At 44.1% G+C, this 26,068-nt stretch overlaps 1 protein-coding gene across 1 annotated transcript in view; it reads left to right on the top strand.

Moving 5' to 3' along the window:
• Positions 1-26,068, top strand: part of LOC126210549 (sensory neuron membrane protein 1-like) — a 304,792-nt gene that overhangs the window by 169,845 nt on the left and 108,879 nt on the right. The window contains exon 6 of the mRNA XM_049939802.1: positions 15,791-16,005. Coding sequence (XP_049795759.1) covers positions 15,791-16,005 — 215 coding nt within the window. The remainder of the gene's footprint in view (positions 1-15,790; positions 16,006-26,068) is intronic.

Raw genomic sequence — 26,068 nt, forward strand, 5'->3', positions numbered from 1 at the left:
CAAGTTCGCAATTGCCCACGATAGGTGTAACCGTGTAGTAGCACCTGTCACTCTTACCTCGCTCCACTCCATGACGGCATGCGACAGCTGCCGTATCTTAGCTCGACATGCAGAGCTTGGCTGCAGGGCTAGGTATCAGGTGAACGTATCTAGCCCTTTCTCTACGACTGGAGAACGTTGGAAGGCAGGAGCGGTGCGTGTAACCCGAGAGACTATGGGCTCTTCCTGTTCAACAGGTGGTCTTCTGTCACCCGGGGTCATCGCCCTTACTTGTCTAAACATGTGTAGCGCACACATCGATTTTACACGTAACCTTAGACTCGCCTGTGGATTAAACTGCAGCAGCACACTTGACTTTTGAACGTAGCGTCGCTCAATTCGTGTTCACTCTACGTTTAATGAAAGGCGAGGCATGCGCCGTTTATACCACACTGAAGAGGCAAAGAAACTGGTACACCTGCCTAATATCGTGTAGGGTCCCCGCGAGCATGCAGAAGTGCCGCAACACGACGTGGCAGGGACTCGACTAATGCTGAGGTAGTGCTGGAGGGAATTGACACCATGAATCCTGCACGGCCGTCTATACGAGGTGCATTCAAGTTCTAAGGCCTCCGATTTTTTTTCTCCGGACTGGAAAGAGATAGAAACATGCGCATTGTTTTAAAATGAGGCCGCGTTCATTGTCAATACGTCCCAGAGATGGCAGCACCGTACGGCAGATGGAATTTTACCGCCAGCGGCGAGAATGAGAACTGTTTTAAATACTTAAAATGGCGACGTTTTCCTTACTTGAACAGCGTGCAATCGTTCGTTTTCTGAATTTGCGTGGTGTGAAACCAATTGAAATTCATCGACAGTTGAAGGAGACATGTGGTGATGGAGTTATGGATATGTCGAAAGTGCGTTCGTGGGTGCGACAGTTTAATGAAGCCGGAACATCGTGTGACAACAAACCGAAACAACCTCGGGCTCGCACAAGCCGGTCTGACGACATGATCGAGAAAGTGGAGAGAATTGTTTTGGGGGATCGCCGAATGACTGTTGAACAGATCGCCTCCAGAGTTGGCATTTCTGTGGGTTCTGTGCACACAATCCTGCATGACGACCTGAAAATGCGAAAAGTGTCATCCAGGTGGGTGCCACGAATGCTGACGGACGACAACACGGCTGCCCGTGTGGCACGTTGCCGAGCAATGTTGACGCGCAACGACAGCACGAATGGGACTTTCTTTTCGTCGGTTGTGACAATGGATGAGACGTGGATGCCATTTTTCAATCCAGAAACAAAGCGCGAGTCAGCTCAATGGAAACGCACAGATTCACTGCCACCAAAAAAATTTCGGGTAACCGCCAGTGCTGAAAAAATGATGGTGTCCATGTTCTGGGACAGCGAGGGCGTAATCTTTACCCATTGCGTTCCAAAGGGCACTACGGTAACAGGTGCATCCTACGAAAATGTTTTGAAGAACAAATTCCTTCCTGCACCGCAACAAAAACGTCCGGGAAGGGCTGCGCGTGTGCTGTTTCACCAAGACAATGCACCCGCACATCGAGCTAACGTTACGCAACAGTTTCTTCGTGATAACAACTTTGAAGTGATTCCTCATGCTCCCTACTCACCTGACCTGGCTGCTAGTGACTTTTGGCTTTTTCCAACAATGAAAGACACTCTCCGTGGCCGCACATTCACCAGCCGTGCTGCGATTGCCTCAGCGATTTTCCAGTGGTCAAAACAGACTCCTAAAGAAGCCTTCGCCGCTGCCATGGAATCATAGCGTCAGCGTTCTGAAAAATGTGTACGTCTGCAGGGCGATTACGTCGAGAAGTAACGCCAGTTTCATCGATTTCGGGTGAGTAGTTAATTAGAAATAAGAGCGGAGGCCTTAGTACTTGAATGCACCTCGTACATCCGTAGGAGTACGAGGTGGTGGAGATCTCTTGTGGACAGCAAGTTACAAGACATCCCTGGTACGCTCAATAAACGTTCATGTCTGGCGAGCTTGGTGGCAAGCGGAAGTGTCTGAACTCATAAGAGTATTCCTGGACCCACTCTGTAGCAATTCTGGACCTGTGGGGTGCAGCATTGTCCTGCTGGAATTGCGTAAGTCCGTCGTAATGCACAATGGGCATGAATGGATGCAGGTGACCAGACAGGATGCTTACGTACGTGTCACCTGTCAGAGTCGTATCGAGACGTATCAGGAGTCCCACATCACTGCAACTGCACACGCCACACACCATTACAAAGCCTCCGCCAGCTTGAACAATCCGCTGCTGTCAACCAGGGACCGTGGGTTCATGAGGCTGTCTCCAACCCGTACACGTCCATCCGCACAATACAATGAAACGAGACTCGGCCGACCAGGCAACATGTTTCGAGTGATCAACAGTCTAAAGGCGGTGTTGAGGGGCTCAGTCGAGGCGTAAAGCTTTTTGTTGTGCAGTTATCAAGGGTACACGAGTTCCCTTTCGGCTCGGAAAGCCCATATCGATGGTGTTTCGTTCAATTGTTCGCATGCTGACACTTCTTGATGGTCCGACACTGAAATCTGCAGCAATTTGCGGAAAGGTTGCACTTCTGTCACGTTGACGATTCTCTTCAGTCGTCGTTGGTCCCGTTCTTGCAGGATCTTTCCCCGGCCGCAGCGATGTCGGAGATTTGATGTGTTACCGGGTTCCTGCTATTCACGGTAGACTCTTGAAATGCTCGCACCGAAAAATCCCCACTTCATCGCTACCTCGGAGATGCTGCATCTCATCGCTCGTGCGGCGACTATAACACCACATCGAAACTCACTTAAATCTTTATAACCTGCCATTGTAGCAGCATTAACTGATCTAACAACGGCACTAGACATTTGTTGTCTTATATAAGTGTTGCCGATCGCAGGCAGCGCCTTATTCTGCCTGTTTACACATCTCTGTGTTTGAATACCCATGCCTGTACCAGTTTCCTTGGACCTTCAGTGTATAGTAAATATGGCCACGTCAGCGTTAATGTCAATCAGCACAGCACATAAACACTGACCTTCGTTTAAGCCCTTATGCCTTTTCTAGTAGATTCTCAGCGGCGGTGTGTTTAAAATGTTTTCCTGGACCACCCTTAAGAAATCCGCACGAATTGAGCACTGGGTATCACCGTTGTGACCTCCGTCACAGAGGCGTCGAGTGGTGAAATGTAGGTAAGAGGGGCTGTGACGAACTTGCCATCGGATGACACGTCCACGTGGCATTGAGCAGAACTGGGGTAAAATTTGGTTACATTGTGATATCATTAACCAGTCTCACAGATAACATGAACTTCTGAGCTTTGTTCGCATGTGTCGACATCTTTCTGTCTGAAGGACGTCGACCTCAGGGGGCGATGCCGCAGGTTACACGCTTTCGTACCATCGCAGAGGAAGGTTGTAGTCAGCTTTGTGCCAAATTTAAACTTACGCCCTGGAGTGGGAGACGCTTTCCAAAAAGTGAACCTTCAATACTTTCTACCATCATAGCTTTAAGTGTCAGGAAGTCGTTTCTGAAAGTATTTGTATGGAGTGTAGCCATGTGTCTCGCGTCTGTCGGCCGTCGTAATTTAATATATTATTATTGTTATTATTATTATTTTTTGATTGTTGCCGACTTACGTGGTGGGCCTTAATAAAAATGATATTTCATTATATTTTGATTTTACGATTAAGTGCTTTCCTGAAGTTCTCCTTTTTAACAATATTAATCTCAAATTATTTGTTACGTTAATGAATGTTACACTCGCTGCATCTTAAAACATGAGCATACAAGCTGAACAATGTAATAAACTTTTCATATTAATTTCCTCGGCTAGTCAGTTCACTTTAAAGCAAGAAATCTTTAGTTATTAATTAAAATTGCGGCCCACACACGCGCGAGAGTATTTTTCTTACCTCCGTTAACCATTGTATTGTAGTCAGAGTCCTGGCTCTGGGTCTCGGCTATGGTACTGAAAATAAGAATCTTAAAGCTTTTTCTGCAACGTCGGGCGGCTGTGGAGAAAAATTAATATTATGTTAATAGCGGGCGAGTTTTCCGCTTCCGCTAATTTTTCACAAGTTAATATCGCCACGTAATGGCGTCGTTGGCTGCATCAGCCGCTGCGATTGTTGAACTGTAAATTACTTGAATGCAGGTTAATTCAAGGAAGGCGGACATGAAATCGGGATCACCTCTTACAAATTAAAAGTGCACAATAATATTAAATCAGTATATTATATGCTTAACTCATACAAATATGCTTACATTTGTCAGAACTCGCAAGATGTCCCTCTATACACATTCAAGACAAAAGAGGAAGTCAAGACGACTAAAAAAAATTAACAAAAGAGCGTATCTTGTCGTCTCTTTAGATCACTTTGTCATAAATTATTTCTTTGCATTTGAAACTTGGACAGAGAGATTATTATTGTTTTACGGCTAAATGAAAAGAAAATCTCTTACAAATTATGAATGTCTTCTTTATAAATATTGTTTTTAAGTCATTTCTTAATATGGCACTGGGGACGCTATATATGGAAGTGAAACATGGACGATAGATAGTTTGGACAAGAAGAAAATAGACGCTTTCGAAATGTGGTGCTACAGAAGAATGCTCAAGATTAGATGGGTAGATCACACAACTAGTGAGGAGGTATGGAATAGGATTGGGGAGAAGAGGAGCTTGTGGCACAACTTGACTAGAAGAAGGGACCGGTTGGTAGGACATGTTCTGAGGCATCAAGGGTTCACAAGTTTAGTATTGGAGGGCAGCGTGGAGGGTAAAAATCGTAGAGGGAGACCAAGAGATGAACACACTAAGCAGATTCAGAAGGATGTAGGCTGCAGTACGTACTGGTAGATGAAGAAGCTTGCACAGGATAGAGTAGCATGGACAGCTGCATGAAACCAGTCTCAGGACTGAAGACCACAACAACAACACCATCACTAAAGGGAGAAAAATACACTGGCTGCCACATTTCCGTAGAAGTCTACCGATCGTTCCAGATATTGGTGCATTATAAGGCAGACAAGCGAATTTAGGTTTTTAAGAACCTTCAACATTGCAGCGCGTCAGCAGTCGTTGGTTAATATATTAAAAGACTAGAAACCCGCCTCGACTGCGAAAAAAGCACCTAGTGTTTACCTAGGTTTCGGCGTAGATAACTACACCTTCTTCAGAACAATAAAACCCACAAGTGCCTAAGAAGACCTTTGTCAACGATTAAAAGAACACCATGGCTATACATTTATAAACGAAAAAAGGGAAACACAAACAGTACATATGTACAAAGTCTAAACCGTTACGTAACTTAATGGTGTAACCTCCACCTCACACCGGCTTATGTTCGATGGGCCACGACCCGCCATACACTGCAGACAGTGGGAGCGGCGTTACAATGAATGCACAAGACATACAGCGGGAACTCAAAGCCCTATGATGACGGGTGCTGTATAGTACAACCACAAATCACAACTGGTGGCTGTTCAGAGCACTGTGTCCTGGGTGTCATACGTGAATTACGTACTGCGACCCGTAACAGCACCCCCTCTGCAGGACACCACAGACGCCGTTTTTTAGCAAGACAATGCACGACCACAGCAGGAACACGCACCTTCTTGGTGTCACAGGATGTGACCTTGTTGCTCTGCCACGCTATACCACCAGACTTGTCGCCAATCGAAAGCGTGTGAGTTATGGTGAATCGACGGGTGCAGCCCTGTGACCCAATGTCAGCCACCACAGATGAACTTTGGAGCCAGGCGAATGCAGTACGGATGGCTATAACACCGGACACCATTCGCTCGTTATACACGTCGATGCCATTACGAGTGGAACAAATTATCAGGGCCCATGGCGAACCTTGTACCTACTAGGCAACAGGACACATGCTGAACCGAGGTGACTGAAAAACTAAACATTTCTGCAAAACATAGTAATGTACAGGTCCTGTGAATATGAACGTCCTATCTCTAGCCGTTCAAGGTGGTCTGTTTTTTCTGAACTGGATGAATTTTGCCAGCTGGTATATAGTTCCGTCGAGATATCAAATATAGGTCTTAGGTTAATTCTTTCCTTCAGTACCTTACAAAAGGCATATAATCGTACCGATTCTGCTGCTAAGCCTGCTTATCTACCTTATGATGCCCAAATATCCGGAAAATCGGTAGACTCCTACGGCAATATGGCGTCCAGTGTATTTCGCTCCCATCCAAAGATAAAAAACGTGTACCAAAGCCGGATGCATTCCATGCAGAAGTGGCACGTCTTACGTGGAGCAGACTATCAGAACAGTCCAGGAAATATGCAAGGAAAATCAGCGATATAGCCGATTAGAACAACGAAGTAAATCATATGTCGCCGAGCACTGCTTGGAATATATATAATAATAATGTCGTGTGACTAGGGCCTCCCGTCGGGTAGACCGTTCGCTGGGTTGCAAGTCTTTCGATTTGACGCCACTTTGGCGACTTGCGCGTCGATGGGGATGAAATGATGATGATTAGGACAACACAACACCCAGTCCCTGAGCGGAGAAAATCTCCTACCCAGCCGGGAATCGAACCTGGGCCCTTAGGATTGTCATTCCGTCGCGCTGACCTCTCAGCTACCAGGGGCGGACACTGCGCGGAATGAAAACGCTGAAATGAATATCGTGCTGCAAACTCCATGTTCTGAGACAGAATAAATAAGGAGTCTTCCGAAATGAAGGTAACAGAAAACCTAATAGAAAGAAATGGCGGTTGCATTTTAAACAACGCTTTGGTGACCGTCGGCCATCGCATCCACCAGAGTCGGAAAACTCTGAGAGAAATTGCGTTTCACTGAATATTACTACGATATCTCAGAAACAAAAGAGCATCAAGGGCTTAGAGAGCCTATACAGCGAGAGAGAGTTGCAGTGCTCGTTAGACCACAGATAATATGCACTGACTGTCTCTAAGCTAGTCGTAGGTTGTGTTCCAAAAATGAACAGCATAGAGACAGAAGTGATAACACTTTCTACAAGACCTGACCATCATTTTGCAGGAGAATGCTCAAGCACGTACTGTGCAAGCTGTTACTGATTTGTATGACAGATGGGGCTGCTAAGTGCTGTACCACCTACTGCACTCCACTCACTTAAGCCGCCGTGAGTTCAATTCGATTTCTAAACTGGGGGAAACACTTCACGGCATTCGCTTCAGAACTGCTACAAATTCGTCGGCAATAGACCGCGCCGCTCGAACTGTCAACACAACTGGCACTGCCAAGAGTATCCTACGACTTCCACACCACTGGCAACGGGTTATACACAATGCTGGTGACTACTTTCGAGGTCAGTAAAACTTTGAAACACGTATGTATTTTGTACGAGCTGTAAATAAATAGTTGCCAACCCTCGTATTTTTGCCAGAATTTGTCGAGTATCACAAGACATGTGTTTGACACTCACATTGTAGCAGAAGTTCCAGCTTGTTATTTAGTATATGACTACACTAATTTAATGTGGAAGAAATTAAAGCGTGGCTTGCTGCAGTCTGTTAGGCATTTATTACAACTTTCCGGAAAAAATGGGAATGGATCAGGTAGTGTGAATCGATTTCAGAGTGCCCTATTCGGACGTGCATTATTGAAGTTAGTAGCCTCTAACCTTTACATAGTTTTTCCCTTCCCAGTTAATATATTCTAGATGAGATCATTTTGGATCTAGAAACCGTCGTATGCTGGAAAAACCCAAAAGAAATACTTCAGTAATGATGTTTAGAAAAGAAAAAGAGTGCGAGTATAGTAAAACAACTGGGCTACAATCTTTTCATGTTTAACTACTAATCGCATGAAAATGCGAGTATACGCAATAACAGAGGTTTCGTTTCGGACACTGTGATCCAGAGTTTATTAATGTACATTTCAGTCCGATAAATGCAATTCAAATAAAAGTAAATAAATAAATAATTTAGTGATAGCGAGAATCGAACTGCCGACAGCACGATTTGTAAGTTACGATATTGCAGTGTCTGAGTTATTCTGAATTACGATGTAATGTAAATTCGGACATGCTCTGCGGCGACTACAGCTGTCATGAAATACGTGAAATCTATTCTCAATTGCGAATATGGACTACCATCAACTATATAATGAAAATATGAGAATGAAGATTTGTGCCCGACCAGGATTCGAACACGGGTTTCCCGCTTATAACGAGCGGCCGCCTCACGATTTCTTTCTTTCTTTCTTTCATTTTTTTATTGATCTCATTTTGTTCGTTAATGTTCGTTGCATTTGTTCATGGCGGACGGCCATATGACAGCCGTTCAAGCTGATCTTTGATCCAGTCTCTCAGGTTTTTTATTGCAGAGGGCAGCTAGCCCTCTGACCGAACACGCTCAGCTACCGTGCCGACTGGCCATTCGGCTATCCGTGCACGATTCGCGGCCAGATACAAAGTTCCATACGTCGTCAACCATGTGTCTACAACCTGTACTCGTACATCCATTATGTATACTCCCGTATACGGGAGACATTTTACTTGAAAATCGCTTGCTCGATGTCAGCGCATAAATACAATGTTGCAGTGCGTGTGTTATTCTGGATTATGATGTAATGTACCTTCCGACATGCATGCATGCAAATTTTCAGTCATCGTCCCATTATACAGCTGATAGTATTTCATATTCGGAACTGCGAATGCACTTCGTGTATTTATAATCTTGAATGTATCTTACTGAGCCACAAGCGACATTACGACATAGTGGAGAAATGTTTTATGGATAACACTGCTCAGAATATTTCGAATACACTATTTTCTTCCAAAGGCAATAAATCTGCAGACATGGTATGCTAAGACTGAAACAGTTTTCCGATAGTCCAACTGCAGGAAGCACTGGGAACATAGGAAACGAGAGACTCCAATGGAAAAGAATGGCGTCTCAGCTGATCAGCCAATGACGTGCGATTGCACCACACTCTGTGTATAGGTTCCCTACTTAGCGGATTTCGAGAATCGAGCTTGGCTACAAATAGCGGCGTTTGCAGCCTGGTTGAGTTTCACGCAGCGAGTACGCATAACAGCTAAACTCGCAGCGCCTGAAGAAGGCGGCAGCGTCTGCCGTCGAAATATTTTGCTCAAAATGTAAACAGCATATCGACAAAACACCATTTGCCATCGCACCGTGAAAACACTTTCGCATTCGGAGGACAAAGTTGGTGATTGCAATTTCGTGAGAAGATTCCGTCGCAACGAAAAACGCCTTTCTCTTAATCTTGTATCATTTCTGTGACACTCTCACATTTTTTTTTTTTTTTGGTCATCAGTCTACTGACTGGTTTGATGCGGCCCGCCACGAATTCCTTTCCTGTGCTAACCTCTTCATCTGAGAGTAGCACTTGCAACCTACGTCCTCAATTGAAACTTCCTGGCAGATTAAAACTGTGTGCCCGACCGAGACTCGACCTCGGGACCTTTGCCTTTCGCGGGCAAGTGCTCTAGCAACTGAGCTACCGAAGCACGACTCACGCCCGGTACTCACAGCTTTACTTCTGCCAGTACCTCGTCTCCTACCTTCCAAACTTTACAGAAGCTCTCCTGCGAACCTTGCAGAACTAGCACTCCTGAAAGAAAGGATATTGCGGAGACATGGCTTGGCCACAGCCTGGGGGATGTTTCCAGAATGAGATTTTCACTCTGCAGCGGAGGTCCCGAGTTCGAGTCTCGGTCGGGCACACAGTTTTAATCTGCCAGGAAGTTTCATATCAGCGCACACTCCGCTGTAGAGTGAAAATCTCATTCTGGATACGTCCTCAATTATTTGCTTGACGTATTCCGATCTCTGTCTTCCTCTACAGTTTTTGCCCTCTACAGCTCCCACTAGTACCATGGAAGACATTCCCTCATGTCTTAGAAGATGTCCTATCATCCTGTCCCTTCTCCTTATCAGTGTTTTCCACATATTCCTTTCCTCTCCGATGCTGCGTAGAACCTCCTCATTCCTTACCTTATCAGTCCACCTAATTTTCAACATTCGTCAATAGCACCACATCTCAAATTCTTCGATTCTCTTCTGTTCCGGTTTTCCCACAGTCCGTGTTTCACTACCATACAATGCTGTATTCCAGACGTACATCCTCAGAAATTTCTTCCTCAAATTAAGGCCGGTATTTGATATCAGCAGACTTCTCTTGGCCAGAAATGCCTTTTTTGCCATAGCGAGTCTGCTTTTGATGTCCTCCTTGCTCCGTCCGTCATTGGTTATTTTATTGCCTAGGTAGCAGAATTCCTTAACTTCATTGACTTCGTGACCATCAATCCTGATGTTAAGTTTCTCGCTGTTCTCATTTCTACTACTTCTCATTACCTTCGTCTTTCTCCGATTTACTATCAAACCATACTGTGTGCTCATTAGACTGTTCATTCCGTTCAGCAGATCATTTAATTCTTCTTCAAGCTGTCATCCTTTATTGTGAATAATTCTTCTTCACTTTCACTCAGGATAGCAATGTCATCAGCGGATCGTATCATTGATATCCTTTCACCTTGTATTTTAATTCCACTCCTGAACCTTTCTTTTACTTCCATCATTACTTCCTCGATGTACAGATTGAAGAGTAGGGGCGAAAGGCTACAGCCTTGTCTTACACCCTTCTTAATACGAGCACTTCGTTCTTGATCGTCCGCTCTCATTATTCCCTCTTGGTTGTTGTACATATTGTATATGACTCCCTATAGCTTACCCCTACTTTTTTCAGAATCTCGTACAGCTTGCACCATTTAAATTGTCGAAAGTTTTTCCAGGTCGACAAATCCTATGAAAGTGTCTTGATTTTTCTTTAGTCTTGCTTCCATTATTAGCCGTAACGTCAGAATTGCCTCTCTCGTCCCTTTACTTTTCTTAAAGCCAAACTGATCGTCACCTAGCGCATTCTCAGTTTTCTTTTCCATTCTTCTGTATATTATTCTTGTAAGCAGCTTCGATGCATGAGCTGTTAAGCTGATTGTGCGATAATCCTCGCACTTGTTAGCTCTTGCCGTCTTCGGAATTGTGTGGATGATGCTTTTCCGAAAGGCAGATGGTATATCGCCAGACTCATATATTCTACACACCAACGTGAATAGTCGTTTTGTTGCCACTTCCCCCAATGATTTTAGAAATTCTGATGGAATGTTATCTATCCCTTCTGCCTTATTTGTCCGTAAGTCCTTCAAAGCTGTTTTAAATACCGATTCTAATACTGGATCCCCTATCTCTTCTAAATCGACTCCTGTTTCTTCTTCTATCACATCAGACAAATCTTCACCCTCATAGAGGCTTTCAATGTATTCTTTCCACCTATCTGCTTTCTCCTTTCCATTTAACAGTGGAATTCCCGTTGCACTCTTAATGTTACCACCGTTGCTTTTAACGTCACCAAAGGTTGTTTTGACTTTCCTGTATGCTAAGTCTGTCCTTCCGTTAATCGTATCATTTTCGATGTCTTCAAATTTTTCCTGCAGCCATTTCGTCTTAGCTTCCCTGCACTTCCTATTTATTTCATTCCTCAGCGACTTGTATTTCTGTATTCCTGATTTTCCCGGAAAATGTTTGTACTTCGTCCTTTCATCGATCAACTGAAGTATTTCTTGTGTTACCCACGGTTTCTTCGCAGCTACCTTCTTTGTACCTATGTTTTCCTTCCCAACTTTTGTGATGGCCCTTTTTAGAGATGTCCATTCCTCTTCAACTGTACTGCCTACTACGCTATTCCTTATTGCTGTATCTATAGCGTTAGAGAACTTCAAACGTATCTCGTCATTCCTTAGTACTTCCGTATCCCACTTCTTTGCGTATTGATTCTTCCTGACTAATGTCTTGAACTTCAGCCTACTCTCCCATATTTCGCGATAATGCAAAACGTGCTGCCCTTCTTTGTAATTTTTCGATGTACTCCGTCAGTCGTATCTGGTAAGGATCCCACACCGCGCACCAGTATTCTAAAAGAGGACGGACAAGCGTAGCGTATTTAGTAGATATGTTACGTTTTCTTAGCGTCCTGCCAATAAAAGGCAGCCTTTGGTTAGCCTTCCCCACAACATTTTCTTTGTATTCCTTGCAATTTGCTTGTTCATTTTGCAGCTGATGCTTAATGCACTCTTATTATTAATCGCGAATTCCATGCGGGAGTACATGTATTAACGTGTGACTGTAAGACCGCTGCATCACCGCACAGACTTCTGCAAGAAGTTCGGTCATCCACTTTACATCAGTACTGGCGAGTCTGTGAAATAAATTTATTCTTGACCTAAGCACCATTGCCCCGGAATATCGTGCTCAGAAGATAGTATCACGTGAAAGCACGCCAAATACACTAGTAAACCTGTCTGCAGGTCCACTGAGAAAGAGACATTTATAAATACAAAGCAGGAGTAAGTGAAATATTTCTTTAACTTCCTCACCTGCCGGTGCCCCATCAGTCAGTTCTCGATCTTGATGACTATAACTTTCAGACGGATAGTTTTATTTTGCGTGTACCCACTGACCTCTGCTTCTAGCGCTCATGAGTAAGTATCTGGGTCTAGAATTCCCTTGTGGAAGTTGTTTCTAAGAACAAGGGCTATTTTTTCGCGGTAAGCCAGTTGTCAGCCATTATTCTCATGGCTATGTCTGGTAGGATTGCATTTGGATCCCTTATCACTGTACTTGTATCATCAGGTGTGACAGTTTAGAAGCGTCCTGCAGTATCCATGGTAAATAATTTATGTTGGTTACGAGGAAAAGTGTGCTCACGGGACATTGTATTCAATTTCATTCTCATTCGAGATTCATTTGTTTACCCTTTGCGTCAGTTGGTAGATTTGCTGACTTTCTCTAGTACATTATAGTCACCATTCGAAGGCATGCTCGTATCACAAGCCTTCTGGCACATTACGTCGGTGCTGAGAGTGTGAAACAATGGTAAACCTATTCTTGTATTGTCTTGGCTGTGTCTCTTATACATCTCATTGAGCCGTGTATCAGTACCCTTGTGTTAGCAGCATACGCCATAGTTTTTGTAGACTTCTTCGATACCACTGGTATATGATCTGTGTAGGTCAATAACTAGACTGGTCCAAATACTGAGCCATGTGGGATACCATATTTCATGGTTAACCACTCAGAATTTAGTCTCATTCGATAGTGTCTTATGTTAATGTAACCCTCTGTTTCCTGATGTTGAGGTATGGCTCCATTCATGCAAGGGGATGCCTTCAGCACCAAAAAATTCTGATTTCATATGTAATTTTTTTTAGTTGGTGGCTCCCAACCTTTTTCAAATCAGCGCCTACGTGCCGCCTTAGAATGGTAGCCTGCACCCACATCTTCACCGTAGATTAAAATGTAGTCAAGGTTCCTCAGGCACGGGGGTTGGAACTGTAGTAGTGGCATATATTTATTTACAGCTTTCGCAAAGCAGACACATGTTTCAATGTTCTCCTGTCCTTGATAGTAGTCACCAGCATTGATACAACTCCTTGCCAGCAATGTGAAAGTCGTAGGACACATTTAGCAGTGCCAGTTGTGTTGATACGTGGAGTGGAGCTGTCTGCTGCCTGACGAATCTCTGTAACAGTTCTGAAACGAATGCCATAAAGTGGTTCCTTCACCTCAGGAATCAAGCCCCATCGATCGAACAAATTGGTCACAGGTTCGTACCACACGAGACCGGCCATCGTCGTACAAAGTGATGGGCGGCTCCTGCAGAAAGCGTCGCCGCTTCTTCCTCTAAGCTGTTCATTTTTGGAACACAGCCTGCAATCCACCACAGTCCCAGGACTTAAGCCCTTGTGGTTTCAACTTCATTCATAAGATGAAGGAAGCACTTCTTGGCATTCGTTTCGGAACTGTTACAGAGATTCGGGAAACAGACCGCTCCTCTCGAACTATCAACACAACTGGCGCTGCTAAAGCTATCCTATGAGTGCCACATCACTGACAACTGGTTATACACAATTCTGGTGACTACTCTGAAGGACAGGTTTTTTGAAACATTTGTCTATATTGTATAAGTTGTAAATAAACATTTCCCACTATTTAAGTTCCAACCCTCGCATAAATGACAATGCAGAGCCTCAGTCACAATTGCATAAACGGGAACTTTTTAATGCACAAAAAGTTTATAATAAGGGAAATTAAATTTTTGTATCTCCAAAAATATTTATTAATAATTTCAATGTCATTTTCAGCATTTCTTCAGTAATTCATTACTTTCATAATATTTATCACATTTTTTGTAAATCTGATATTTTAAACAGACCAGCATTGATCGTGAAAGAGTTACATCATGACGTTAATTGGGAAATGGTTAAGTTATGGACACAATCGTAATTGAACTGCACTTGTACATTTTTTTGAAATTTTTGCATAATTTAAATTTAAATTACTTTATGCTACAAATTTAGACAGTACAAAATGGATTTAATGCCCGCAATATGAACATAACATGCAAGTAAAATGAATTTTAACTACATTTAATAATAGTGGTAATAATAGCTCTTACAATAATCACATGACTATTTATTAGTGGTTCCCTATACTGTTATTAACAGATGGATATCTCGTCGTATCTGGTTCCATCAACTGGAGACTCGCATTCCCACGTACTTTATTTCTTCCTTTCATCAGTAATCATTGCATGAGGGTAAGTTAACTTTCTGTGAAGTTGTGACAAAAGGAAATCTTCATTTTCCACCAGGAACATTTATAAGCATATTCCTGAAAAATTACTTAACTGTAAAGAATTTTTATATTGAAGTTTTTCAAGTTTAATTAATTCAGATGTCGTTTATAAACAAATTAAATTCAGTTGTTATGTGTAACTCAGCATCCAGGAAATTAAATCCGTGTGCCACTTTTATATATAGCCGCCACGAAATTACTAAAAGTTTTATTTCCTGCATGTAGTTTCGAAATTACATCATTATCCATCAGAAACTAAAATTTTAAAAATTGGTGTACAGTGTTTTCATGATTTTAAAATAATAGTAATTTTAAAATTATTAAAAGAGAACATGAAAATTAACCTTATTTCACGTGCAAATGGAATTATCTATATAACCCCCAAAAAGGTCCTGCGGTATTTATTTTTCTGCAAATCATTTCGACAGTATGTCACCATGTAGGATACTTAAAAATTTTAAAATTGTGTTCGTAATTTCATAATTTTAAAATCATTGCTATTTTAAAATTATGAAGTTGCACACACCATTTTAAAATTCTTAAGTCTGCTGTCGAAATTACTTGCAGAAAATAAGAATTTAAGGAGCTTTGTGGTGGTTATGTATACAATATCACTTACAACAATTCGTCTTTCAGTATCGATAACTAAAAGAGTAATCATGAAAGAAAGTACGGAACATTTTCCCTGATCCATGAAGCCATTCTCCTGAAGGGACCTTCCCCCCTCCCCCACCCCCCACCCTCCCGCCATCCCCTTACTCCCAAGTGAGTGACAACGACTGGTTGGAGAACCACTGTTGTGATTGTTGAAGGCCTTAGCCAGGTCAAGAAAATGCCAGTAATGTAAACTTTTTCTTGTTTACTTCTTTCGGAACTTATTTGCCTAGGTAAATAATGGGGAGGGTGTAGATCATCCAGCAGTTTAGCATCCTAAAACCATGGTAATCATCATCAAAAACAGGAACAGGACAAGCATCGAACCTTCTGGGACACTATCTTCAACGTGTTATTGTCATGCTGTCATTTGGTAGGAGTGATGTCCCACTCCAACATTCAGTCTGGTTCCTTTTCATTGATTTTGTGAAAACATACTAACAGTGTAGAGTGGGTCCTGTTTCTGATGTTTCAGAAAAATGGCACGGTGGACGCCGGGCGGCTGCGGGTGAAGCGCGGCATCCAGAACATCGACGACCTGGGCCGCGTGGTGGCCTTCAACGGCGAGCCCAAGATGTCGTCGTGGCGGGGCGACCCGTGCAACGACCTGCGCGGCACAGACTCCACCATCTTCCCTCCCTTCAGGGACCCCAAGGAGCCCATCGTCGCCTTCGGCGCAGACCTCTGTCTGTAAGGCAAACCTGCAGTACCCAATAGCATCCAGAGCCTCCTCCTTTACTCTGCAAAATAGTCTGTGGAACAGCATGATAGGAGATGTGCTAAGACATCTGGGAATAACTTTCATTGGTACTAGAGGGTAAAAAACGTAGGGGAACACAGAGGCTGGAATCTATTCCAGAAATGATCGAAGAGCTGCGTGTATGTGCTGCTCTGCGATGAAGGGGCTGGCACAGGAGAACAACTTGCAGTGCGCAGCATCAAAGCAGTCGCAACACTCGTGACTCCAGATTAGTATACGTTTTCATAGAACCGAGATCTCCTCTGTAAGAATCAACAAGGATTCCACAAACAGAACTTCGGGAATCTCAGCCATCGCTGTTCGTCCATGGATGCAGAGGGCAGTAAACATCGGAGACTACACTGATGTCATGTTCCTGTACTAGAGGCGGGCATCCCTTAGACTTACGCACCAAAAGTTTTTATGAATTTGCAGTGAAATACAGACCTTTGTAGCTGCTTACAGGAGTTGATAAATATCAACGGGGACAGTTGAAAACCTGTGGTGTCACCGCCAGACACCACACTTGCTAGGTGGTAGCCTTTAAATCGGCCGCGGTTCGTTAGTATACGTCGGACCCGCGTGTCGTCACTGTCAGTGATTGCAGACCGAACGCTGCCACACGGCAGGTCTAGTCTAGAGAGACTCCCTAGCACTCGCCCCAGATGTACAGCCGACTTTGCTAGCGATGGTTCAATGACTACATACGCTCTCATTTGCAGAGGCGACAGTTTAGCATAGCCTTCAGCTACGTCATTTGCTACGACCTAGCAAGGCGCCATATTCAGTTACTATGTCTTCTGAACAGATAATATTGTGAATCGTGTACCGTCAAGAGCGACGTTCATCATTAATGGATTAAAGTTATCAAAGTAATTACGTCCGCTTTCTAAATTCTCATTCCTTGTCCTGTTCCAGACCTCACGTCAGTATAGTTCTTCCCTCCTCACGCCAGCCTGCGTGAGCTAAAACGCGTGCCTTTCTGTCTCCTCTAGTAACGCGGTGTTGGCTCTTCTGCCAACCCAACAAAACCTGTGCCCCATGGGCAGGGACACTACTAATGTAGTGTGTGGACAGTAAGTTGGAAATGAGAGATAAGTCCCTGCAGTCACAGTATCCTCTGTGTCCTCGAAGGCTTAGTCCGACAAAGCGTCTGCCACGTAAGCAGGAGGTCCTGGGTTCGAGTGCCGGTGGGGGGACACATTTTCAACTGTCCCCGTTGATATTTATAAACACCTGTAAGTGGCTACAAAGATTCTGTTTCACTGTAGTTTCATTCTTCGAGAGCTGCTAGATCACCACTGGTGTCTGTTCTTGTCTCTGACTTGTTGGATGCCGCCAACCACGAATCCTCTCCTGTGACAATCTTTTCATCTCTGAGTAGCCTTGAAACCTACGTCCTCAATTATTTGCTGGATGTATCCTAATCTGCCTTCTTCTACAATTTTTACCCTCTACAGCTCCCTCTAGTACCATGGAAGTTATTCCCTGAGAGATGTCCTACCATCCTGCCTCTTCTTCTTATCCAACCAAACCCTTACCCCTACACCACAGCTCCATAACTGCACCAAATATTGGACCAAATTTTTGACTGCTTTCAGGACGTTCCTGTAGATGGAAATGCACATAATTCTCTTAACGGAACGAAATCTAATAGTAACACAAGGAAATCGCTAGGGCAGTTACTGTTTACAATACACACCGCCTGACAAAAAGAAGCGAAGGAATGGGAAGAGGGACCGATATGAAAAGTCAAGAGTTGAGATGTGATGTGATGTTAGTGCAGTGATTTCAAAGAATTTGACATCGTGAGCCCACTTATCAATAAGACGTTGCAGCCCGTCTGACCTGAAATTGTGTACTGATTCGTTTGGGAAGGGTACCATAAAGGATCCTTTTGAGGTAGGCTGGTCCAGAACTATTGATCCGTGATATCCCGGATACTGGCATCGAGATGGAGTTACTGTATGAGCCAGTCCAGCACATGTTCCATTCGAGACAGATCTGGGGATCATGCTGTCCATGGGAGTACCTCAGCATCAAGCAGACATTTCATAGAGTAACGTGCCATGGGTGGACGAGCACTGTCCAGTAAAAAAGATGGCGCCACGCTACTGCCACTTGAGAGGTAACACATGAGGACGTAGGGTGTCCATGAACCCATATTGTGCAGACAGAGTTCCCTCTATCACTAACAACTATAACCTGAAACCACACCTCATGGCTTACCACGCCTCTCCAAAACATTTCAAGAATGAGAACACTGCCGGCCATGGTGGCCGAGCGGTTCTAGGCGCTTCAGTCCGCAACCACGTGGCTGCTACGGTCGCAGGTTTGAATCCTGCCTCGGGCATGGATGTGTGTGACGCCCTTAGGTTAGTTAGGTTTAAAGTTCTAAGCCTAGGGGACTGATGACCTCAGATGTTAAGCCCCATAGTGCTTAGAGCCATTTGAACCATTGGAATGATAACTCTACCTAGGATGCCGCCATAGTCGTCAACAATCGTCATGTGCAGTAGGGCAGATCAGCAGTTCACGCTGAACGTTATGCGACGCCATTCATCAGCCTCCATGGTTCCCATTCACAGCACCACTCGAAACGCACCCGTTTGTGTTGTGGGGTCAAAGGTATCCTATGCACCAGATGGTAATTTCTTTGTTCGGCAGCTGCTACTTTCCGGCCAGTGGTGCAGTATGACACACAGTAATGTTGGCCAGTGAGTGTGCTGTGTTCAAAGATATGGAGGTTTATACTTTCATGCAACAGTATGTCTTCTAAGACCGTAACATGCTAACCACGAAAGCATCACGTTCGATCGTTTTCCTGAGTTCATTATTTGTTCTCATTTCATATATGATAGCATGTGCAGAATTAGACTGAATACGTTCTCATCCGAGATGAACACTTGACGCCACTCGTCCATTGTCCTGTTTCTGTGATTTTGGCACCATTGCAAACGCGCCGCCGATTTGCGGACGTCAGCGCTACGCAACGTTGTGGTGGCTACGATAAGAAGCCTTCTATGCAGTCCGGGAGCCACAGTGAAACCACGTGGGGCTGCGTGCCTTGCAGTCCTTTAAAATTCGAATGCTACACTACTGGTCATTGAAATTGCTACACCAAGAAAAAATGCAGATGATTAAAGGGTACTCGTTGGACAAATATATCGTACTAGAACTGACATGTGATTACGTTTTCACGCAATTTGGGTGCATAGATCCTGAGAAAGCAGTACCCAGAACAACCACCTCTGGCCGTAATTGTTGTTGTGGTCTTCAGTCCTGAGACGGCATTGATACTCCTGGGCATTGAGTCACAGCTTGGATGGCGTGTACAAGTACAGCTGCGCATGCAGCTTAAACACGATACCATAGTTCATCAAGAGTAGTGACTGGCGTATTGTGACGAGCCAGTTGCTCGCCCACCATTGACCAGATGTTTTCAATTGGTGAGAGATCTGGATAATGTGCTGGCCAGGGCAGCAGTCGAACATTTCTGTACCCAGAAAGTCCCGTACAGGACCTGCAACATGCGGTCGTGCATTATCCTGCTGAAATGTAGGGTATCGCAGGGATCGAATGAAGGGTAGAGCCACGGGTATGTGGGGATCGTGGACAGCATCAGATGTTGAGTGAAAACAGTGTGAAGAACACGGAGATGGTGCGTATTCGTGTCTGACAGCACTTGGCAGACTTTAAATGGGACTTTATCGTGGGTCTCTATTTTGACGGCTTGCCGAGTCGTTCAATATCTACATTTTTCGGACATTCAGGTGTGACAGTGCCCAGATGTTACATTGCATGCGAACGTAAGTTCAGGCATATCGGCGCCAAGGTTCTGGTTGACCAGGTCTAATGACCAAAGTGACGATGACTGCTGTACACCAAGTACATGATAGTTCCTTTACGTCGGCACGTCCCATCCGGGAACAAGTAATTGTTTCCCTGTAGCATTCTGTGTTACCCCACATCATTGTCCGCCCCCGGTAGCTGAATGGTCAGGCGACGGAATGTCAATCCTAAGGGCTCGGGTTCGATTCCCGGTTGGATCGGAGATTTTCTCCGCTCAGGGACTGGCTGTTGTGTTGTCCCAATCATGATCATTTCATCCCCAACGACGCGCAAGTCGCCGACGTGGCGTCAACTCGAAAGACTTGCAGCCGGCGAACGGTCTGCCCGCGACGGGAGGCCCTAGTCACACCACATAATAACCCCACATCATTGATCCTAGACTGTCCATAGGTGGACTAGAGAAATGCAGCCCCGTCCGTAGGCTGCTGTTAACGTCAAGCACAAACGGCCGTGTTTGGAGCGATGCCATGACAGGGAAACATGGACTGCTGATGAATGGCGTCGCGTTGCCTCCAGTGATGAACTGAGCGTCGGCACTGTCCTGGTTCACCATTGTCAGCGAGTGTGGGGATGACCTGACTGAGGACAAATTCTTCCAATACGAGGTCTTTTAACATTTCAAGATTTTAAACATGGCTGCAGCAGTCTGTTAAAATTCTTCACATAAAAGGATGACAGCCAAAACAGTTGCAGGATAAAATTTTTTTATTAAAATTCTTGACCAAGGTTTCGGTACATATAAATATACCTTCATTAGAAGTAAAACTTCCTGAACAGAAAAACACATTCATTAGAAAAGCCATATCAACGAAAATGAGAAACAGACGCTTAAGTAACGGTGAAATTACCAAAGTAATACAGGCACAAAATCTTTAGTACTTACTAAAATTACATCATGCAATGGAGAATAATAAAACAATTATGCCAAAGGCGTCGTCAGTAATTAAGATATCATCTCCATTTGTACAACATGTGTAATGGGCGCAGGGTCAAAGCGAACAGTTTAGCACCATTACTTCGCCTATGAACTATTGAAACACGAGTGTGAAAGCACTAGGGCAGATGGTTTCGCCGAGAGAGGGCACTTGCATGTGCCAGACTCGCGCATATTAAAATCCATGAATACATACATAAGCGCATCAAAAATTATTAAAGGTTGTGTTAATTCAACCTCTGTCTTAATAAATAAAACGTATAAGCCCAATTAAAGACATTTATGTAAAATAGAAATATAAAACCAATTTACCTGTGTCCTAGTGTCAAACGGATAAAGCTTGCGCTTGGAACATCTAACGAGAGAGCGCACTAGTGTAATGCGCGAGAGTCTCGCGTAACGTAGGCAGTGAAATACATACTAGCGAAACAACCAAAAATGTTATAATAAAACGAAACCATCTGTCATTATGAATAAAACATAGTAGTCATTTAACCACACATACACATTGAAATTCATAACTAGCACACATCAAAATACGTAGAATCCCAACAAGACAGGAAAAGCGCATATTCACCGGCATCAACAAGCAAGAAATAACTACTAGTCAGCCAGACTATATTACATTAAGGCAATTTTATCCTGCAACTGTTTTGGCTGTCATCCTTTTATGTGAAGTCTTTTAACATTTTTAAATGTTCGGATAATAAGTTGCCGTCTCTTTATCTAAGAATAGATGATGAATGCAGCTAGCCGCTATCTCTGTGTAATGTCTTGTCTGTATAGACGTGTATCTGTTGCCTTTAAGATCCCTTCACCTTCACACATAAATCTATACAGTAAAGTAAGGCCTCTTGGCTGATCCGTGATAAGACAGGCGAAAAATTAGACTAATGGAGGATTATTAGTATTATCTCTATTTTCATTCGCTCTCTCTCTTTCTCTCCGTTATCTATGTACAGTTTTTAATATAATATTTCATTACGTGAAATCAGCCAAATAGGATCTTTGGTGGAGTCCTTCGTCTTGGTAATCAGCGGCTGGCTTGCTGTAAGAGATCTTTACATTTATTATTATTGTGAAACACTGCAGTCAGTCGGGAGAATCAATCGTTTGGACAATTTGTTCCTTTTACGAAAGATTGCGAATTCCAGATGTGTACGAAGCCTTTTTGGACGATTTAACACAGTGATTGCAGGCTCTCTTCGACACAGCTGAAACTTCCCCACTAATTACAGGGCCAACGTTATCATCAAATGATTCAGAAAAAACTCATTCGTTCATTCACTCCAGAACAAAAAAGTCACAAACCTTATCTATGGAGGAAATTGTGTATTAAATCCATCTCCATTACATATCCAGAGCTCCGGTGATTCCACGCCTCAATTATTTTCCTTTTACAGTCTCTTTCTCCTCAGACAAACCGCTAGCGGCACAAATGTTACTTGGCTCGCTTTAGCGAGGAGAAAAGCAGAATATGTATCTCTCAGAAACACGTCAATCCCTCAACAGATACTCCAGAAGCTGTCCTAGTTACCACTCTAACAACCATGGAGAATGCATATATGCATCTCTGTTATTTCAAAGAATAAACGCACTAGAAAATACTTTGGCGTCGTCGAGCTGTCGCCGCATATATTACGAGAAAATCAGATCAGATAACTTTTCCAAAGTGAATGAATGTGGATGGTTTGATTGAAAATGATTAATTGGTGCGGGGTAGAGGATATTTTCTGTGGGGACATTACAGTCTGTTCAAAAAATTCCGGAAAATTCGTAATTTCTCTCCGACGGTGTGTTGGAGCGACCTGGGGCTGGCATATCAGCACACGCGTGTGTTTAATGTGTAACTGCCGGAAGTTTCATTGTTGTATGCCTGTCAGTTATTGTTCAGTGCTGTACTGAATAGAAACCTGTGTAGCACAGTTGGCGTATTTCGAGATGGCAGAGTTAGAGGAGCAACGACAGCATCAAATTTTGCGTGAAAGTCGAGAAAACCCTCACAGAGACACACAAAACCATGCATGAGCTCTCGACTAAACGAACCACAGCTCGCTGTCTATCGTTTCACTCGTTCCTCAAAACCATCCCAGCCAAAAAACGCAATGGACCTGATGGGATACCGTACCATTCTACGAGGACCATTCAATAAGTAAAACAACACTTTTTTCTGTAAACAGGTTAGTTTTATTTGGAATTCCAATACACCGTATTATTCCCCACTCTTATGGCTACAAAGCCCCTTTCGTCAACACAATCTCCATTCAGTGCGACGGCCTTACGCCTCCTTCCCGGGAGGTCCTGTATGCCCGTATGGTCTACATATCAAAGTCGGAACATCTTGCTGCGTATTCAGTTTGAATATAATGAATTTCCTTGAGACAGAGAAGTTGCTGTCCATGCATCAGCACGGCTTTAGAAAGCATCGCTCCTGCGAAACGCAACTCTCTCTTTTATCACATGATACCTTGCTAACCGTGGATGTAGGGTATCAGACGGATGCCATATTCCTAGACTTCCGGAAAGCGTTTGACTCGGTGCCCCACTGCAGACTCCTAACTAAGGTACGAGCATACGGGATTGGTTCCCAAGTATGTGAGTGGCTCGAACACTTCTTAACTAATAGAACCCAGTACGTTGTCCTCAATGGTGAGTGTTCATCGGAGGTGAGGGTATCATCTGGAGTGCCCCAGGGAAGTGTGGTAGGTTCGCTGTTGTTTTCTATCTACATAAAGGATCTTTTGGATAGGGTGGATATCAATGTGCGGCTGTTTGCTGATGATGCTGTGGTGTACGGGAAGGTGTCGTCGTTGAGTGACTGTAGGAGGATACAAGATGACTTGGACAGGATTTGTGATTGGTGTAAAGAATGGCAGCTAACTCTAAATACAGATAAATGTAAATTAATGCAAATGAATAGGAAAAAGAATCCCGTAATGTTTGAATACTCCATTAGTAGTGTAGCGCTTGACACAGTCACGTCGATTAAATATTTGGGCGTAACATTGCAGAGCAATATGAAGTGGGACAAGCATGTAATGGCAGTTGTGGGGAAGGCGGATAGTCGTCTTCGGTTCATTGGTAGAATTTTGGGAAGATGTGGTTCATCTGTAAAGGAGACCGCTTATAAAACACTAATACGACCTATTCTTGAGTACTGCTCGTGAGTTTGGGATCCCTATCAGGTCGGATTGAGGGAGGACATAGAAGCAATTCAGAGGCGGGCTGCTAGATTTGTTACAGGTAGGTTTGATCATCACGCGAGTGTTACGGAAAAGCTTCAGGAACTCGGGTGGGAGTCTCCGGAGGAAAGGAGGCGTTCTTTTCGCGATTCGCTACTGAGGAAATTTAGAGAACCAGCATTTGAGGCTGACTGCAGTACAATTTTATTGTAGCCAACTTATGTTTCGCGGAAAGACCACAAAGACGAGATAAGAGAGATTAGGGCTCGTACAGATGCATATATGCACTCATTTTTCCCTCGTTCTGTTTGGGCGTGGAACAGGGAGAGAAGATGTGGTACGAGGTACCCTCCGCCATGCACCGTATGGTGGATTGCGGAGTATGTATGTAGATGTAGATGTAGATGTAGATGCATCTGTACCATCCCCGTCGTCGATGTGCTGCTTCATATGGAGTGCATCTTTCTTTGAGCCAATTAGATGGAACTCGGAAGATGCGAGATCCTGGTTGAAGGGTGGCTACGCTCACACATTTTGTACATATTAAGTGCGGCCCTCCACGCCAACACTTGCATGGTGACCATTTAAAAAGATCTACTGGCACCTCTCTTCTGGTTAGTATCAGAAAAGAATTCCGCCGAAAATGCAGCCATTTTTTTTCTCTTGGCTTGTAAACCATTTTTGACTTTCAGAGAATCGTCATGAGTGGCGAATTTTGAGTAAAACCAACACATTGCTCTGGCTGACATGTTGAAACTTGTTTTTTTTTTTTTTTTTTTTTTCCGAAACACAGCGGAGTTGACACTGCCTCGCCTCATAAATGTGTTGTGCAGACATAATTGCGGGAGACTTTTGAACAGCTGCGTAATACACTAGTGGCCATTAAAATTGCTACACAACGAAGATGACGTGCTACAGACCCGAAATTTAACCAACAGGAAGAAGATGCTGTGATATGTAAATGATTAGCTTTTCAGAGCATTCACACAATGTTGGCGCCGGTGGCGACACCTACAACGTGCTGACATGAGGAAGGTTTCCAACCAATTTCTCATAGACTAACAGCAGTTGACCGTCGTTGCCTGGTGAAACGTTGCTGTGATGCCTCGTGTAAGGAGGAGAAATGCGTGCCATCACGTTTCCGACTTTGATAAAAATCGGATTGTAGCCTATCGCGATTGCGGTTTATCGTATCGCGACATTGCTGCTCGTGTTGGTCGAGATCCAATGACAGTTAGCAGAATATGGAATCGGTGGGTTCAGGAGGGTAATACGGAACGCCGTGCTGGATCCCAACGGCCTCGTATCACTAGCAGTCGAGATGACAGGCATCTTATCCGCATGGCTGTAACGGATCGTGCAGCCACGTCTCGATCCCTGAGTCAACAGGTGGGGACGTTTGCAAGACAACAACCATATGCACGAACACTTCGACGACGTTTTCAGCAGCAAGGACTATCAGCTCGGAGACCGTGGCTGCGGTTATCCTTGACGCTGCAACACAGACAGGAGCGCCTGCGATGGTGTACTCAACGACGAACCTGGGTGCACGAATGGCAAAACGTCATTTTTACGGATGAATCCAGGTTCTGTTTACAGCATCGTGATGGTCGCATCCGTGTTTGGCGACATCGCGTTGAACGCACATTGGAAGCGTGTATTCGTGATCGCCATACTGGCGTATCACCTGGCATGATGGTATGGGATGCCACGTGGTTACACGTCTGGCCACCTCTTGTTCGCATTGACGGCACTTTGAACAGTGGACGTTACATTTCAGATGTGTTACGACCCGTGGCTCTACCCTTCATTCGATCCCTGCGGAACCCTACATTTCAGCAGGATAATGCACGACCGCATGTTGCAGATCCTGTACAGGCCTTTCTGGATACAGAAAATGTTTGACTGCTGCCCTTGCCAGCACATTCTCCGGATCTCTCACCATTTGGAAACGTCTGGTCAATGGTGGGCGAGCAACTGGCACGTCTCAATAGTCACTACTCTTGAGGAACTGTGGTATCGTGTTGAAGCTGCATGGGCAGGTGT

The sequence above is a fragment of the Schistocerca nitens genome, chromosome 10 (assembly GCF_023898315.1).
Source record: "Schistocerca nitens isolate TAMUIC-IGC-003100 chromosome 10, iqSchNite1.1, whole genome shotgun sequence".
NCBI lineage: Eukaryota > Metazoa > Arthropoda > Insecta > Orthoptera > Acrididae > Schistocerca > Schistocerca nitens.